The sequence below is a fragment of the Podarcis pityusensis genome, assembly GCF_964106645.2.
Source record: "Podarcis pityusensis genome assembly, chromosome: 4".
Taxonomy (NCBI): domain Eukaryota; kingdom Metazoa; phylum Chordata; class Lepidosauria; order Squamata; family Lacertidae; genus Podarcis; species Podarcis pityusensis.
The window spans coordinates 57,930,798-57,948,625 of record NC_138027.1 but is presented as its reverse complement, the minus strand read 5'-3'; the positions used below and the strand labels follow the sequence as shown (position 1 = coordinate 57,948,625).

Below are 17,828 nucleotides of genomic sequence, written 5' to 3'. Positions count from 1 at the left end.
GTACTCCACCCATCTGACTGGGTTGCCCTAGCCACTCAGGGCAACGTCATAAAACGTTAAACATTAAAAGCTTGCCAATACAGGGCTGCCTTCAGATGTCTTCTAACAGTTGTATAGTAAAGGGTAGTTGGCCTCAATTCAAAGGAAAATTGGAAATTCCCTTGGGTAAATATAAGTTCCTGGTCAACCCTAAACTAGCTCTTTTGATCCTGCCCAGTAGCTGTCACAGTGCTTCAGAACTTTTGTGTGCAGTGTGGTCCTCTTTTACTCTGTCCCTTAATAATTGCAACTATAAGATGCAGGGGAGTAGTGTTGACTTTCTGTGACTCTTAACAGATACGCAACCCCCCCCCCCCCAATTTTCCTAGTGTTTATATATGTAATGTGCTCTCCCCCCTACTCTTTTTTACATTCTCCCTACCATCTGAGGTAACACAGAGGGAAGAAGATTACTACAGAAGCACAGTTGGGCCTTAGAAATGAGAGGGTCCAGAACCCTGAAGTTGGATTAAAGGCTAACATTTATTATGACATAAGCTTTCTTGGATTAGCGTCTATTTACTCATATTCAAGGAATGTTATCCTTGAGTGACAGGTATAAATACTAATGGATGTAGAGAGAGGTTAAAAATTTGCACCCATGAGTTTCTTTTCCTGTCAGCTAAGGATAATGTTCAATGCAGCTGATAAACGGGACTCTTAATTCATGAAAGTTTATGCCATAATAAATTGGTTAGCCTTTAAAGTGCTACAATATTCTTTGTTTACATTAGAATGGACAAGAAAATATAAAGTAGGGTAGGAGAAGGAAGAAAAGCGTTGGGGACTGACCGATAATGTAAGAGATCATAGAGCAGCAGGTGCAACAAGACTCCTAATGTCATGTTACTGAATTCTATAGTCGTGTATATTATGTGTAAAGATTTGTTGTAAAGCTACTGAATGTCAGCATCTGTCTTAATTGCTGGGAATCCCTTTGCTACCTGTATTCTGCTTTTTAATCTGTCCTTTTAAACCTATTCTTATTTGAAAGATGTTCCATTGAATGATGCTTGCCATTAAATTTCTGTTCATTTTTTCTACGCTGTGCTCTATTAAGATGAGATTAACGAGAACTGTATATTGTTGGAAGCATGAGCTACCACTTGTAGGCATTTTATGATATATTCTGCATTATTTCACCCTCCATTGATTATTAAGGAGCCCGGGGCAGCAAACAACAAGTTTAAAATTAAATACTTGAATAAAATATTTACAGGTAATTCCTAGTATAAATATTTGTCAGGGAACTGACATCAGAGCTAGAGGCGGAGGGAAGGCTCTCAAATGATGCTGGAGAAGGGCCCAGTAGGGAGAGAGGCAGCTCAGCAGATGGGGAAGCAATTCAGCGCAACACCAGGAATAGAGAGGGGCAGATGGGGGAAGCGGTGAGAGGGCTCCCAGACTCTTCACCGGACACCAGCGGGGAGAGCACGGGTCCTCCGCTACCCATGCCCTCCCTGCGCAGAAGACTTCCGCGCAGAGAGAGTAGGAGGAGACTGGGTGTCAAACAACTTTTATGTTGGAAAAGGTTTAAGAAACGCCCACTGACGGATTCTGCTAGCGACTGAGGCAGCCACGAAGTGAAGGGCTGCCCAGACTGAAAGGTTTAGCAAGGCAACAAAGCCAGGAGAGGCGGCAACTTATGCACGAGCAACCCATACTCATTACAATATTGGTAAAATGTTTTATTAGATTTTAAATATTCAGTTAATATCCTCGCATTCTTTTATCATGCTCAGTAAAAGTATAGCACTCCTAATTTGCTGAGCAAACTTGTTAGCAACAGTGAAATTTCATTTCTGACTAGTTACACACCCTTTTCATTTACTGCCATGCCCCCAATAGTGCATTAAATAAAGATACTGTTGCTTTCCAGGAACTCCATCTGCACACGAGACAAGCTGTGTAGAACATTTGTATATAGCTCTGTGTTCCATTTTATATTTAGTAGCTTTGTAGCTTTATGTTTAATATTTATAACCTCAGTAGCCCATGAGTGAAGGGTTTTATGTATTAGTAGCATATATGTTTTAGCCTAGACACATAAGAACTTGTTTTTCAAAGCTTGACTGTGAATTGCAACTTAATAGAAGTCATTGCTGAGGCTTAGTTAATATCTCACTTAAATCTTATATTTTGTTTTGCTTAAAAATAAGGTGTGACTTCTGGAAATGGAAAGAGAATTATAAGCAAATATATAATCTACACATTGGACCTTAGCATAGATACAACCCTACTGGGCTCAGTATTGCCTTACTTTCCAAGCCTTCCCATCCTTATTCTTTTATTATTGTTTCTTGTGATTACCAAAATCTTTAAAATCCATTTGAATGTTAGTCTTGCAATCATCTAAAATGTTATCTCCCTATTTGAAATGGTTCCACAGCAGCTAATTAATAACTTGGCCATTATTAATTTAATAGCAGTATATTAGTAAATATTTAACAACAGAGATTATTAATATGTTGTTGATTAATGAATCCTTTGCTGCCATTCTGCTCACTGAATGAGTTGTGAACTAGCAGAGGCTTTCCATACTGGAAGTCCAGCAGGGTATGGGTGTTCTTCAATTCCTCCTCCCCCCCTGCAACCTTCCCTACAACGTTCCACACTGTTCTGAAGGGTTCTCCAACCTTCTAGAACAGATATTTTACAAGTGTAGGGAGCAGAAAAGGTTAGCAGAGTTTGGAAAAATATTCCCCCATCCCCTCCCTTTAAGTTAGGCAATGCCTTCTCTGGATGGACAGTCATTTTGCGAGTGGGAGCAGAACATAGGATTTCACACTGTATTTAATAGAGTTAAAACCTTTTTAAGCATCTCTATTCATCTTCCTTGAATATAATTTGTTTTCCCCATTTTTCCCCCTTTGCGTATACTTGTAAGGCCCGAGAAGATTAAAAGGATTTCAGATTTATTTCTAGAAGTTATAGAAAAATAACATATTGTTTGACAAAGTGGAATGAAGAAAGGTGGTTAATACTGTGGTTAATTCAGCCTTAAAAAATAACTAAACAGAAGCCAGACATACACATCCCAAACTTCTCATCCTCTTCCCGCCCACGTCACTGTAGTGTTATGCACACAATTCTACTGTCTCCTTAAGATGAGAGGGTTGGGGAGAGTGCATGCAACTATTACAATACTGCTCTACCATATCACTTGCTGTCTGGTATGCAGCTTTAAATGGCCTGAAAGAGGAAAGACAGAAAAGATAGAGCGGTGTGGCAGAAAAATGGTTGGTGTAGCTGCAACTTGTCTACTCCCTTGGAAGCAATTGTTATTTGCTCCAGGTGAATTGGGAAATCCTCAAAGATTCTTCAGGAATAAAAGATGCTTTATATTTTAGGCAAAAAAAAAATTGTATTCATAACACTAAATGTTGGTCTTCTTTATATTCTGATTTCATTGACATTTCTCTGCAAGACATATTATTTCTGACAACTTATTTTGAGGTTATTTTTTTTGGCAACACATTATTTTGTTAATTTTTCTTAACAGACAACGCAGGAAGCACTGAACAAAGTTCTCTTAACACCTTACCAGTAGAAGAATAATTATAATTACAATTACCATTTTTCTCTGAAGCTTTTCATTTTTATTTTGGTTCACTTAGCATATCAAACCCTCCAGAAATTAATATATTCTAACAATAGATTCCAGAATTAAATAAATATTATTAAATTTTATACCACATCTATTGAATTGTAGTGTTTAAATCAAAGAAATTGTTGTTTTTGGACAATTGATCAGTTGCCTGCTTTGGATGGGGTTGTACTCACTTGAAAAGCAGGTTTGTAGTTGGGGTACTTCTGGATCCATCTTCGTCACTAGAGGCTCAGGTGACCTCAGTGGCTAGTGCCTTCTGCCAGCTTTGGGTGGTAAAACAGCTACAGCTGTTTATGAACCAGGGTTGCCTGACCACTGTCATCCATGCACTGGTAACCTCTGAGTTGGATTACTCAAATTCACTTTTTGTGGGGCTGCTCTTGATGCTTGGTCCAGAAGCTGCAGCTGGGGCAGGATATTGCCAGCATGTTACCCCACTGTTGAAACAATTGCACTGGCTGACAATTATCTACTGGACTAAGTTCAAGGTGGTGCTTTTGGTGTATACAGTAGACGCTCGGGTTGTGAACGTGATCTGTGCGGATGGCACGTGCGCAACCCGCAGTGCCGCGTCTGCGCACGCGCAGGTCGCGATTCAGTGCATGCGCAAAGCGCGATTTAGTGGTTCTGCGCATCTGCGAGCGCCGAAACCAGGAAGTAACCCGTTCTGGAACTTCCGGGTTCGGCGCAGTGCGCAACCCAAAATCGCACAACCTGAAGCATCTGTAACCCAAGGGATGACTGTAAATTGCTATTCAGCTTGGGGCTAGGATATCTGAAATATCATCTCATCCTCTATATGCCAAATTGACCCCCTGCACTCTACAGATGAAGATCTTATCAGATCCACACCATGTCAGACTAGGGCCTTCAGTGTTGTGGCACCTAGCCTTTGGAACTCCCTCCCCTTGATTTATTATTCTTACTACTACTACTACTACTACTACTAGACAGGCACCATCTCCGTTCTCTTTTTGGCACCTCCTGAAGACCGTACTCTTTTCAGTTGCCTTTTAAGCTGAGATCTTTCCCAATCTGTATCTGTATTGGATTTGTTTTAAATGTTTCTATTGTTTTATCACTAGGTGTTTGCTTCCCTGGGCTCATTTGAGAGGAAGGTGGGATATGGTGGTGGTGGTGGTGATGATGATGACAGTTCTCAGGATGATCTCCTGTTAGCCTAAAGTCAGCATAGAATTGGACCCCCTGCTTTGGGGGTTGCTTTGGAGAGAAGCAGCATATTGAATTTTGATATTGAATATGGGCAGGGAAGATTTCCTTTTGACCATTCTTCTCCGGCTTTGTGCCCTCCAGATGTTGTTGGACTACAGCTCTCATCACCCCCAACCATTGGCCATTCTGGATGGGGCTGGTGATAGTTGTATTCTAAAATATCTAGAGGGCACTAGGCTGGGGGAAGGGTGTTTTGATCGTGATCTGCTTAAAAGTTCAATCCTGGCTTGTATAAGTAAATAATAATAATGTAATGCTGATGTTTTCATCCAGCCACTACTCCTTCCCCAAATACTTCTTTTTCATCTGTTCTTTGCTATATGCACAGCTGTTTAATTAAATCTTTTGACTACCTCACATCAAATATTATAAAAATAGAATGTTTCTAGAGATGTCAAAAAAGACCCCGCAGCATATTTATCATTCTAGACATTTCCTATACTGTTATGAAACTTCTGAAATTGAATAAAGCTTATCTCATGAGATCTGCAAAACACGGTAGGGCTTATTTGCACATCACTTTAAACCATAGTCAAACTAAACAATCTTTAAAATGTGGTCGTGCATCAAGCCAGAGCACGCTGCTGATATTCATGAGTTCGTTCCATGCACCACTTCACTCTACCACCTCTCCTGCTGGTGTCACGCTCCTGGTAGCAAATTGGTGGTTTAGCTTACTTTGAAACCATGAGTGGCAAGCCATGGACAAAATCAAGGTTTATTTGGAAAGAAACAAACCATGAACCAGGTTCAGACATTACACTAAACTAAGCCATTGCTTGTCTCCTGGCAGCACAGCAGCTGTAAACCACAGCACCTTTAAACCACAGTTTAGTTTTACTATGGTGGATCAGACCATAGTTAGTGGCTGCAATTACTCCTTTTTTAAAGTTTTAATAGATTTATTGTAATGCAGTCATACCTCTGGTTGCGAACGTGATCTGTGCAAGAGGCACGTTCGCATTCTGCAGCCTGAAGCACTATGTCTGTGCACGCGCATGACGTGATTCAGCGCTTCTGCGCATGTGCACAACATTTTGTGATTCTGCACATGCGCGAGTGCCGAAACCCAGAAGTAACCCGTTCCGGTACTTCCACGTTCGGCGCGGTCCGCAACCCAAAAATGCACAATCCGCAGCTTTCGTAAGCTGTACCAGTTTTGCTGTGTGTTGTTTTTAAACAGAAGATTTGGGTTTGGACTTCAAATTTTCCGCCACCCCCAGCCATGGCATAACTCTGATATTTGTATGAATGCAGACCCTTTTGAATGTGTATGTATGCCCATGTACTCATGTGCATGTGCTTTCCTGTATTCTGTCAGAAGGATTTACTGGTCACATAGCTGTTTTCTTTGCTATCTACCTTCTTTCCTGCTGTTCTTCTCTATCCCTCCCTTCTGGGCTATGAAATGGGGAGGTGAATGAAGTTCCCAGTTAGCTCTTTGCTTTTAGCAACTAGATGCGCGCATCTACCTTTGCTCTGTTTCCTACTCCTCTGAGTGCACTGATACCTTTGAATATATTTATGTTCATGCTCTCTGAACCTAATTAGATGTCTTCCAACTTTCCAAGAGTTGCATCCAACATTAGTTCTATTCAGAGTAAAAACCAAAGAAATTCATGGACATGACTTAACTTGGGTTCATCAACTCTGAGTAGAACTAACATTGGCTACAGCCCCATGTGAACAAATGCTCCTTTAAAATGGAGACAATAATCTACTTAATGTTTCAAGTTAATAATCTATTTTTCAGATAACTGCTATTGAAATTGATCTTAAACTCAAATATAAAAAGCTCATATATATGTATAGAGAGTGTGTGTGTTTTTCACACTTGATAATCAGTTCACTTTTGAACTTAAATTGTATTTATAGTAATTAAAGGTTCATATTTTTCTGCATTCATTAGGTGTTTGTATAACTGTTTTTGTTTCTCCTTAGGAATCTGGGTAAAAATGGCTTATCTAACAGTAGCATTTTATTGGATAAATGTCCTCCTCCAAGACCACCACCACCTCCATATCCTCCCCTGCCAAAGGACAAGCTTAATCCACCTACACCTAGTATTTATGTAAGTATTGTCTAGACAGTTGTAAGAACATTTTGTTGCCTTTTAAAATAAAAGACTATATGCTGATCATGTTTTATTAGAAATACTCTTGTTACAATCCATAAAACCCTTTAGATTTATAAAGGGCCTAGTACGCATCAAAACATTTTCCACAAAGCATATTGTCTTGTACCCACCTCCCAGTGCTGCATTTTAAACAGCTTTTCAAAGTGGTTTATAAAGCAAAATGACTTATTAAATGCAAATACTGTAAAGGGATAGGAATTCTGCTGAACAAAAAGAGCTCATCAGGCTCATGGCCTGGCCGCTATTTTAATACCTATTTTGGAAACCACCTGGAAATGCAGGTTTATAACATGGAATAAATCTTTCAGTGTCTATGTTTGTATGTGATATTAAGTATGGTTTAGCAGGCTGTGAACAAGCCTAGCTTTCTCCCACATCTGCGCATTCCCAGATCTGCCTCTCTTTCCACACAGCCAGACCCAGAACTTTGGTTTACATTTACAATGGTTAGTTCAAACCATTCAGTTTCAAAAACCATGGTTCAAAGTGGGCTTGCTTTAAACTAGGGTTGTGGAACCTGTGGTCCTCCAGATGGTTTTAGACTCCAACTGGCTGATCCAACAAGCACTGTTTGTATTTAGGGATGATGGAACTTGTCCAACAACGTTTGGAGGGAACAGGTTCTCCACCCTTGCTTTACACTTGACATTAACTACAGTTAACTAACTACAGTTTGTCATTACAAACCAAAAATAGAAGCAAAATATTATGTGAGCCTAATAGGTCTCATGAAGCTGGACTCATTTTGGTCTCAGAGAACCATAGTATAGCAGGATGTTCAAATGCAGTCATTGTATGCTTAACATTTTACATTCTGGAATTCAGATTATGTATCTCTTTGTTTCTGTCTCTGACAAATATTTCAGTTGCCAACATATTCCTATAACGTACATACCCTTGTAACTTTCTAAATACTGCAATAAGTACTTTTTCTATAGCATCTAGGAAAAAACAACCACACACTAGAGAGCACACATCTTGAATCATTGCAGAACAGTTGCATGATGAACTGCTACTGCTTTATGCCTATCATCTTAGCCAGTGCTTTTTTTTCTGGGGGTACGCAGGGGTACGCATATCCCTAAACATTTTGTGAGTCTTTGTACTTTTGTCCATTTACTGTATTTATTTTTCCTGATTTTCTTGAGTCAAAATGAGAGTACCCCTAAACATTCTTTTAGAAAAAAAGCACTGCTCTAAGTATACTTCTTGAAGTATCCTTAGCAACCTATAAATAACTTCTAATGAGTAGCAATACCATGCCATGATGCATGTAATTGTTAGGAAGCATTATGACAAGGGACTGATACTACTCTGCATTCTATTTCCTTGCATTGATACTGAACTTTCTCTTTACTTTTGTAGTTGGAAAACAAGCGTGATGCTTTCTTCCCACCTTTACATCAGTTTTGTACAAATCCGAACAATCCTGTTACTGTAATACGTGGCCTTGCTGGAGCTCTTAAATTAGGTAAGTTTGAGTTAGAAAGATTTACTTTGTTTGGGCTGTATTGAACTAAGTCAAATGCAGAGTATGGCCATGGAAATCGGTTGACTTGTCCATTGATTTTTAAGGGTCTACTTATGTATGATTTAATTGTGCATGGCCCTATATTTAGATATTTTTCTTTACTACAAATATTTAGAAGTGGAGGTGCTCCTAAAGTACTTACAGCTCACTTGGTCTGTGTATTTTTGTTTTCATATAGTTTATGGTAACATGTCTTTTAGTTGCCAATGCATAAAACAGTGAAAATGTACTGAACTGGAACTGGTAAGGTATGTTCTACGAACTCAACTGCCTATCTAACTCTGCAAATTCAAACTGCTCAGTAATTTTTATTGATCTCTAACCAATACTGCAGTACACAATTTTAGACTCTGGACTTACAGTGCTCTGCTCCCCTGGCCTTTAGATGGTAATGTGTATTATGTCACTTATTTCAAAATATGGTGAGCCAGTTCTGCTGCACTGAGGGGCTCTTCTGCTGATTCTGCTGGGTAGGGTCCTGGACATCTGCCACAGGTTTTGGTAGCTTTTTGCTTTGTGAAATCTACCATCCTTTTAAAGGAGATTTGGCTGAAGAAAGTTTTCTGAAAACCTGAAACTGTTAAGCAGGTTTTGATTTAGCTGAGAAATATTTATTGAATTGATTATGTATTAATGTGCTCATAGCTAGTACCGTCTAAAGCTTTAGCTTGCTTACTCATTTATCTCTGCTGTTCATGCAGCAGCAGTGCTCTCAGTTTAAGTACATGCTTGTTCCCTAGATCTAGGACTCTTCTCTACCAAAACATTGGTAGAAGCTAATAACGAACACTTAGTAGAAGTAAGGACACAGCTATTACAACCATCGGATGAAAACTGGGACCCCACTGGAACAAAGAAAATATGGCGTTGTGAAAGCAGTAAATCTCAAACTACCATTGCTAAATATGCACAGTACCAGGCCTCTTCATTCCAGGAATCATTAAGGGTAAGTAGGGCATTATAATTTATTTGTCAGTTAGGATCTGTTCCTGATCTGTATCATATAGGCGCACTTAACTTTACTCCAAAAGCATAGGTTTTTGAGATACAGTAGAATATGTACAATCATTTACAGCAGGATAACCAAGGTGGCTAAAATACCTTGTTGTTTGCAGTTAGGTCCTCCTTTGAGGTTATAAAACAAATATATATAACTATTCTAAGCATGATAAAAAATTATTATTAACATTTTATAAAATAAACATTCCTTACCTTTATAAAACAACCAAACATTTGTTTGTTTGTTTGTTTGTCTGTTAAATTTCTATATCACCCTTCATCCAAAGTTTACAAGGTGGTTTACAATATAAAACCACAAAAATGCATATAGTATGAACAAACAAAAACAACACCTCCCCCAGTATTTTTATATATTGAAAATGTTATTCTTAAATGTGGAGAAATCATGCTTGTTTGCACTGTTTTTATATTTGGTACAGAACAGTCTGCAATCTGCTATAAGTTAGCAGTTGCATTCTGTTCGTTTTTATGCAGTTGCCGCAACATTTACCATATTGAGGAAGAAAAGTCTGTTTACCAAGTTGTTTCATGCTTTATGAAAACTATACCGGGGTGTGTGCCTGTGTTTCTAACTACTAATATCTAGCACAGTCTTGGAACATGGGCTGCCTTGAGAGAGCTTAAGAGGTATACAAACCCAGTAATATCAGTGGGCTGATGCACGTATAAGAGAAACAGTGAAAAACAACCTCTGCTTGATAAATAGATACAATTTGAAATTATTTGTGCAAAATTGTTTGGAAGGGGGGGTTTAGATTACTGCTTGCAGTAGGAAATGAGAAACAAAGGAACAAAAGATAGACACTGTAATATTAAATCTAAATTATTTACTAAGAGAATGTAGCCTGGGGTTACATATGGTAGAAGAATGTGAAAGAACCAACAGGGGCTGTGAGCAGAGCAAAAAATGGTGACAAAAGAAATGGAAGCTGGACTGGTTTGGTGGGTGGGTACATTCTGAGATTCTGATAGTACTTTGTTGGGCTGATCAGGGACACAAATGGGATTTTTCTAGATTGCCAATGGTGATGGGGGAAATGGGATATCCACTGAAGATTTTCGGCGGCTGGTTGGAGAAGGGAGCCAGCATTGTATTCTCCCAGATAAGTCCAACGCTGTTGGAGGGTGGGGGCTTCCAGAAGCATTAAGCCTCTTTGATTCTGAGGGCAAAAAGGTAAGCTAGAAAGATCAGAGAATGTGTCAAAGCATTGAGCGCAATAGAACTTTGGGTGGTTCATGAGTGGGGCCCTACTTTTTCAAGTGGAAAACGTTTGGACAAATGTGTTAGATGAAAAGGAATGTCTCAAAGGCTTTCTGGTTTTTTATATGTTAGATAGTAAAACATGGAGATTCTGTAGTGGAGCAACCACCACATCCAATTCCCCACTGGCTAACTGTGGCTGAGGCAGAGACCTTCTTCTTTTTTCTCCCTTTTCCCACTCCAGTTGACACACTTGGGAGAAAAAAGGGTTACACTAACCCAGGGCAAGAGTAGATCTGGGCCCTTTAAGGGACCTGTTGGGGGAATGAAGTCTTAGGATCTTTTGGTTCCACATTCTTCTCGACATGCCCCTGAAATGCTCTCCCTTTCTCTCCTGCAAATCACTTCCAGAACATGGCTGGTGGGACATGTACAACTGCAGAGCTTTCTGTGGGTATACCAGAGGGCATCCAACAACCTGAGTGCCAGCCTGTGGCAGGTCATATTATTGATACAGTGGCACTTAATGCTGCTTCCGCAGGTCCTTCAGCCAGCTTTGGGTTTACTCTCCCATTAACTAACAGAATTATGGAATTAGAAGCAAGAAAGAATAGTGCAAATCAGATCAACTGTAGAAGAGGGTGCTCTACATTTAGTATTCTCTCTCTCAATTTTTTTTTAATGTTGGAATTATAGATATACTGATGCCGTTGTGTTTATATTTATTGTGTTTTTATATTTTGCTGGATGTTGCCCAAAGTGGTTGGGGTAAGCCAGTCAGATAGGCTGCTGCTGCCTATATGATATTTTTATGGTTGTTCACTGAGATGATTAAAATTATCCTGTAAACTAAGCCTTTCATGAGCTGAGTGGCTTTTCTTGTGGTCAAAAGAGGAGGCAATGACTTTAGGCATCTCCCAGTAAAATCACTTTTCATAGAGGTATCAATAGCTGTTCCATACTGTACTGTTTATGTTTACCAAATATTTGTAGAATTTGATTTTTAAAAATGTCATGTTTGACTTTTGCAGGAGGAAAATGAGAAAAAAAGTCACCATAAGGACCATTCAGATAGTGAATCAACATCTTCTGATAAGTGAGTGGAAAGAATTCAGTAGGTCCCCTTCACATGTGCTCCCAACAGCATAGGAGCTGCTTCTTAAAGCAATCTGTACTCCAGACTGGGTGGGGTTGATTACATGTGGTTTTTCCACATATTTAGCGAGGTGAGAGAATGTGGTCAAGACCAATGTGATCATCTCCACTGGTATTCACATGCATGCACCCTGCATAATGGAATTACACCACATAGAAGTAGCTGGAAGCATGTATGAATTAGGTCACAGTGAAAGGAGAAGCGATAGAGTAAGTGTATTAATACATCGGCTCACCATCTTCAATGGAAAGAAATGTAGTCGCCTCAGACCTTAACCTGGTGCAGAGGGTTTTCTCAGCCATATATATTTCCAGAACTACATTGATTTTTTTTTTTAATGTCTGGATACATATGTATTGTGTGTTTTGTATTCTTAATGTTTCCATTTCTAATCTTATATATGCATAACTCATGAATATATTTTCTATTTTACATTGCCCCCAGCACAGGCATGAACAAACTTGTAGCCTTGTAGAATCTGTGTTGTTTTTTTACTAGAACCCCAAGATTCACCAATCAGTGAGGTGCAAAATAGTGGCAGGGTATGGTAGACAAACCCTTAGAATTAAGGAACAGGGCACCTAATAGCACATGCTCAGTCCAGTAATCTGATTTCAGTAACAAAATGGTTTCTCTTTTGAAATTTTTTTTTTAAATTGAATTACTAATTTTTTACAAATTGACTTCAAATTAAATAGTTACATTGTTTCATAGCCTTTCACACAAAAATGCATTCCTAGCTCATGGTGATCACTTAGGTTTAAAATATGCACAGGCTATGAAAGTCACATTTTAAGATGCTGGTTTCTTTAAAAAAAAATTAGTTAAAATTTATAACTATAATTAATCTATTTATTTTATAGCTCTGGGAGGAGGAAAAAAGGACCTTTTAAAACTATCAAATTTGGGACCAACATTGATCTTTCAGATGACAAAAAGTAAGTAAATCTACATGTACATAGTCACCATAGGGGACTAAATCTTCTCAGGATACCAAACTTCAAATATTTTTTCCTGGATTCCTGCTTCCTTTTTAGTTCATAACCCAGCAGCTGTATTTTTAATTAGCTACAGTTTCTGAGCAGGCTTCAGAAGCAGCCCCACATAAAATGCATTGTGGTGATCTACATGAGAGATTACCAGAACATGGATAACCATAGTGAGGTTATCTCTGCTCAGAAGAGGGACACAGTTAACACACTAGCCTCATCCAGTGAAAGGCACCCTATGACTAATACCACTGGACCTCCAGTGACAAGCATCCACAGACTGCATATCTGGTCCTTTTCACGAGTGCAGGACTATCCAGAACAGGTTGAACAGCACCTTCGTGTGTAAATGAGCCATACTCTAAAATAATTTCTGTTTTAGCAGAATTGGGCTTCAGTTTACTAGACTATCCATTACTGATTCTGAACACTGATCTCACATGCTCACTGCCTCACCTGAGCCTAATGTAAAGAGGAGAGAAACATGGTGAGATTTAGTTCCAAAACTCTAGATTGCTGTGCTTCGTCCTGAGGTTATGGATATACAAAAGGAGTGTGACGGTGCCTGATATGGGAAGGTTGTTCTGTGAAATTATCACTTTTCATCTCCCATGTATGTGGTGGACACTGTATTCTTTTCTTCCTTGGGGTCTACCAACATATTCGTTAAGGTGTAATCTCCAAACAGCTTTCTGCTCATGAAAGGTCCAGGTGAAAGACCTTGTGCATGCTTGTGTGTCAGCATCTCAGTGTTGGAGCCATGGCTCTTGTGGAGAATTGAGTGGTGTCCAGTGTGGCATCAGCTATGAAGGCTATGGTCCTAGAGATTGATTGGATTCGACATGATTTGATTTGATAGTCGCTTTATCTTTCCCAAGGCAAGCCAAAGCAACTTACAACCAAAACTTTTGTAAGGTCTGGTGCAAGTTTGGCTGGGGGCCATCCAGTACATTGGCTACCCACAGGAGTACCAAATGGATGTAGATGGAAGCAGAGCATGAGGCTTTCAGTGAAAGAAAGCAGTTGCATTTGTTAGTTCTCATAACCAGCAAACCACCATAATCATTCTGTGATCCTACGCATCCTATTGTGGCTGGGCGTTGGGTTTTTGTTCATGAAAAAGGCTTAATCAAGACAGTATAAATTAGTTATCTGATCCAGCATCCTAAAAGGGTCAATAGATTTTACTTGTGTACAAATATGAAGGGCTTTTTAGGGTAAATGTGTAAGTAATGTAATTGGTTTTTGCATCTCCAAATACCACATGGATTAATTTGCTGTTTTACAACAGGTGGAAGCTACAGCTTCATGAACTTACAAAGCTTCCTGCTTTTGTGCGGGTGGTATCAGCAGGAAATCTCCTCAGTCATGTCGGTCATACAATCCTGGGAATGAATACAGTCCAGTTGTATATGAAGGTGCCAGGCAGCAGAACACCAGGTGAGTAATGTGGAGTGCTACATACTGACACAAAAAACCTCTTCATTTTTACCATTTCTGAATTGTTCTGTCTTCTTTTTGCAACTTTACTTTTCATTAATAATTCTGAATTATACATTTATACATCCTATTGATTCTGAAGATTTTCTTAGTAGTGCTTGCAGCTATTTTCTTAGTGGCTCTTTGACTGAAATGATGGCCATATAATATTGCAATCGATTTCAGTTTCCAACAAATGTAGCATAAGATCACTAATAAAACCCAACAATTAAAAAGCTGCCTTGGACTCCTGGGGGCGGGGGGAGGTGGAGTGTAAATGAAATCAGTAGTAATAAATGGATAAAAATCCATTCTTCTTGCTCTTGCTGCTCTGGCCACATGATGCAGCTCCTTAAGTTCCTATGATGACTTCCTGTCTGCTACAGGATACTTCACTAGCTTTTCTTCCTTAGTTTCTAATGTGGGGATCACTAACACAGCACCTTCATTTGCACCCACAGGAAGGAGCCCCAGACTCTGAGCTTTCCCTTCCTTTTCCTTAAGTCTCTAATCCTCTTAGAAAGATTGTTAGGAAGTAAAATGTCTGGATGCCCTTAGAAAATGAGTTAGCCTGACTGCTGGCTTTCTCTTCCCATTTAGTGCAATTTTCCCATGTGCATTTAATTTTCTAATAGTCTGTGGAACCTTCTAGAAACCAGGAAGCATCTTTCCTGTGGCAGGTTCATCTGAGATCAGGTCCTTCCAATAATTTTTTTTCCTGCAAATACTACCACACAATAAATTCAGGTGGATGTTAAATAATCCACTCCCCAAATGGCAATTGCAGAATGTGAAAACTTTGCAAAGAGGCTTAGGCATGTCTCCTGCTGTGCAGGAAGTGATATCCAGGCACACATTAAGAATTCACTGCAAAGTTAACTTACCGTACAGTGGTATACATGTCTACTTCAGATGTAAGTCTCTGTGTTTCATGGGACTTACTCTCAGGTAAGTGGGTGCCGATAGTTATGCTTTATTTCTTCATCAACAGTTTATATACTGCTTAATTGCATGGCAACCTAGGCTGTGGTTTAGTGTTGGAACTGGGGTAAATAAGGTTCTTTTGCCTTTATTAGCTTTTGCTTCACAGTCAGGACCAGGAGGACATAGTCAACTTCCTGTGGTAAACCTAAGATTGTTGTGGGGTGGGGGGGAAGAAGTGACTGCACTCTCTCTAACATTGCACTATGCCATGACGTGTTATGTTCCCCTGCCTCTTGACAGCCATTTTGTGACTGGCAGCAATAGCACTCTATCAAAATGTGCCTGCTGGTCTAAGAAGGTTGGCACCCCCTGTTCTAACGCCTCCATGGCCTTGAGTCACTTTATATCTGCCCTTGCATCCCAACATATGCCTTCACTTGTTCTGCACCATCACCCTCAGCCATTCAAATACCACCTGTTCCCCTCAGAATGGCTGCTGTTCCTTCCATGTTGCCTGTTATGCATGAAATTGCCTCCAATAGAATGTCTGTGATGCCACTTCTATTGCTTTCTTCAAATTCCTCCTCAAACCCCACCTTTTAAATGATGCTTTTGACACAACTCATTAGTCCCCATATCCAACTGCAGCTGAGAATAATTGCATATTCTTTCCCTATTTACCCAAGGCACCATTCCCCTCACTTCCTTAGTTTTATGGATGTTAACCCCCCTGAGATAGGGACCTACCACTTCGTTCTTTATAAACCGTCACGTGCATGTATGATACTATATAAAGAATAATAATAATACTTGTTCACTAAACTACATCAAAGTCACTCTTGGTCACCCTGATGAATTACCTTTACAGAGAGGAGGACAAGCAGAACTTGTAGTTGCTTCCTGATCTCTCTGTGGCTTTCAATATTAGTGACCTTGTTATCCTTTGGGACCAACTCCATGGAGTGGTAATTGGGTGCCCTGTGTTACAGTGGTTCCTTTCCCAGTTACAGGACCAAGTCCAGACAGTAGCATTGAGAGAGGGCTTTTCAGTCCTCTGGCAGTTATGCTTTGAGGTGCTGCATGGCACTATTTTATCCCCAATGCAGTTTAATATCTATATGAAGCCACTGGGAGCAGTTAATAGGATTTTTGTGGCAAGGGGCATTAGTATAGGCAGTGACCATTTTAGGAGCATTCAGTGTGCCATCACCAATGTGCAGTTCCTTTTGGACCTGGAAGAAGGTGGGTCGGGGGCGCTTATGCGTGCCGATGCACGCAGGGGCCAGGAATGGGACCCCCACACGAAAAGGTCACTGCCTGTATGCTGATGATACTCAGCTCTATTTCCCCATAACATCAGAATCAGGAGAGGCCATATAGGAAGTGCACTGATGCCTAGACATAGTGGTGGGATGTAGGAGGGAAAATAAGCTCAGCTTGAATTCTGGTACAATGGAGGCACTATATGTGAGCAGTTCCTGTGTCTTGAGAAATTTGTCAATTGCCTGCCCTGGACAGGGTTGCACTCTCTTTGAAGGGGCAGGTACACAGACTGGGTGTGCTTCTGGATTCAGTTGTGTGTCCAGATGCCCAAGTAACCACAGTGACTAGAAGCATGTTTTTCCAGCTATGCTTGGCACAACAGCTACAGCCATTACTGGACCAGGAGAGCTTGACCACAGTAGTTCAGATGCAAGTGACTTGCAAGATTGGATTACTTCAATGTACACTATGCAGGGCTTAACCTGGAAACTACAATTAGTACAGAATGCTGCAGCATAGTTGCTGACAGGATTAAGACCCTGCCAACATATAAAATATCTGCTCTGAGATGTGCACTGGTTGCTGATTTGTTACTGGGCCAAATTCAAGTTGTTACTATTGGTATATAAAGCGCTTAAGAGCTTGGGACCCACTTACTTGCGGAATCACCTTACCCCATATGTACCCACTTGACTGTTTTGTTCTGCAGAACTGGCCACATAATAATTGTTCTGCACTTGTAAGAAATTGGTCTTTTAGTGTGGCAGCACCTACACTTCGGAACTCTCTGCCTATTGACACCAGGCAGGCAGCTTCTCTGTAGTCCTTTCGGGGCCTTCTTAAAACATTTTTCTTTAGGCAAGCCTATCCAGGCACGTCAGTGTAGACATGTTTTAATCTCTTCTTACTTTAAAATGTTTTGATGTGTCTTTAACTTTTTTGTTGATTATTTTAATACTTGTATAAAACGCTTAGAGGTTTTATTACAATCAAGTGGTATATAAATTTTCTAAAGTAAGTAAATAAAATATAAATTCAGAGCTGCAGTTTAAATCCCAAAGCTTGCTTGGAACACGTGTGTCTCAGAACGTTATCTGATAAATAGCAAGGAGTATGTAATTGTCTCAATCCTCCTTACATTTGTAAAATGAATTGGTAATGGATGCATATTACTGCAGCTTTCATCAGAAGTTAACTATGCATCCAAGTTCCTACAATATTTTTTTGAAATATCCTCCTTCCAACT

The 17,828-nt window shown here is 39.8% G+C and overlaps 1 protein-coding gene across 3 annotated transcripts in view; it reads left to right on the top strand.

Annotated features, from left to right (window-relative positions):
• KDM6A (lysine demethylase 6A) overlaps nucleotides 1-17,828 on the top strand; it is a 106,700-nt gene that overhangs the window by 76,219 nt on the left and 12,653 nt on the right. For 2 of the 3 annotated variants that reach the window (XM_081003720.1, XM_081003721.1), the window contains 6 exons: nucleotides 6,824-6,953; nucleotides 8,385-8,490; nucleotides 9,291-9,496; nucleotides 11,803-11,867; nucleotides 12,791-12,865; nucleotides 14,208-14,356. In XM_081003720.1, the coding sequence (XP_080859846.1) occupies nucleotides 6,824-6,953; nucleotides 8,385-8,490; nucleotides 9,291-9,496; nucleotides 11,803-11,867; nucleotides 12,791-12,865; nucleotides 14,208-14,356 (731 nt within the window). Of the gene's footprint in view, nucleotides 1-6,823; nucleotides 6,954-8,384; nucleotides 8,491-9,290; nucleotides 9,497-10,585; nucleotides 10,745-11,802; nucleotides 11,868-12,790; nucleotides 12,866-14,207; nucleotides 14,357-17,828 lie in introns of all 3 variants that reach the window. The other variant, XM_081003722.1, reaches the window with a different exon arrangement.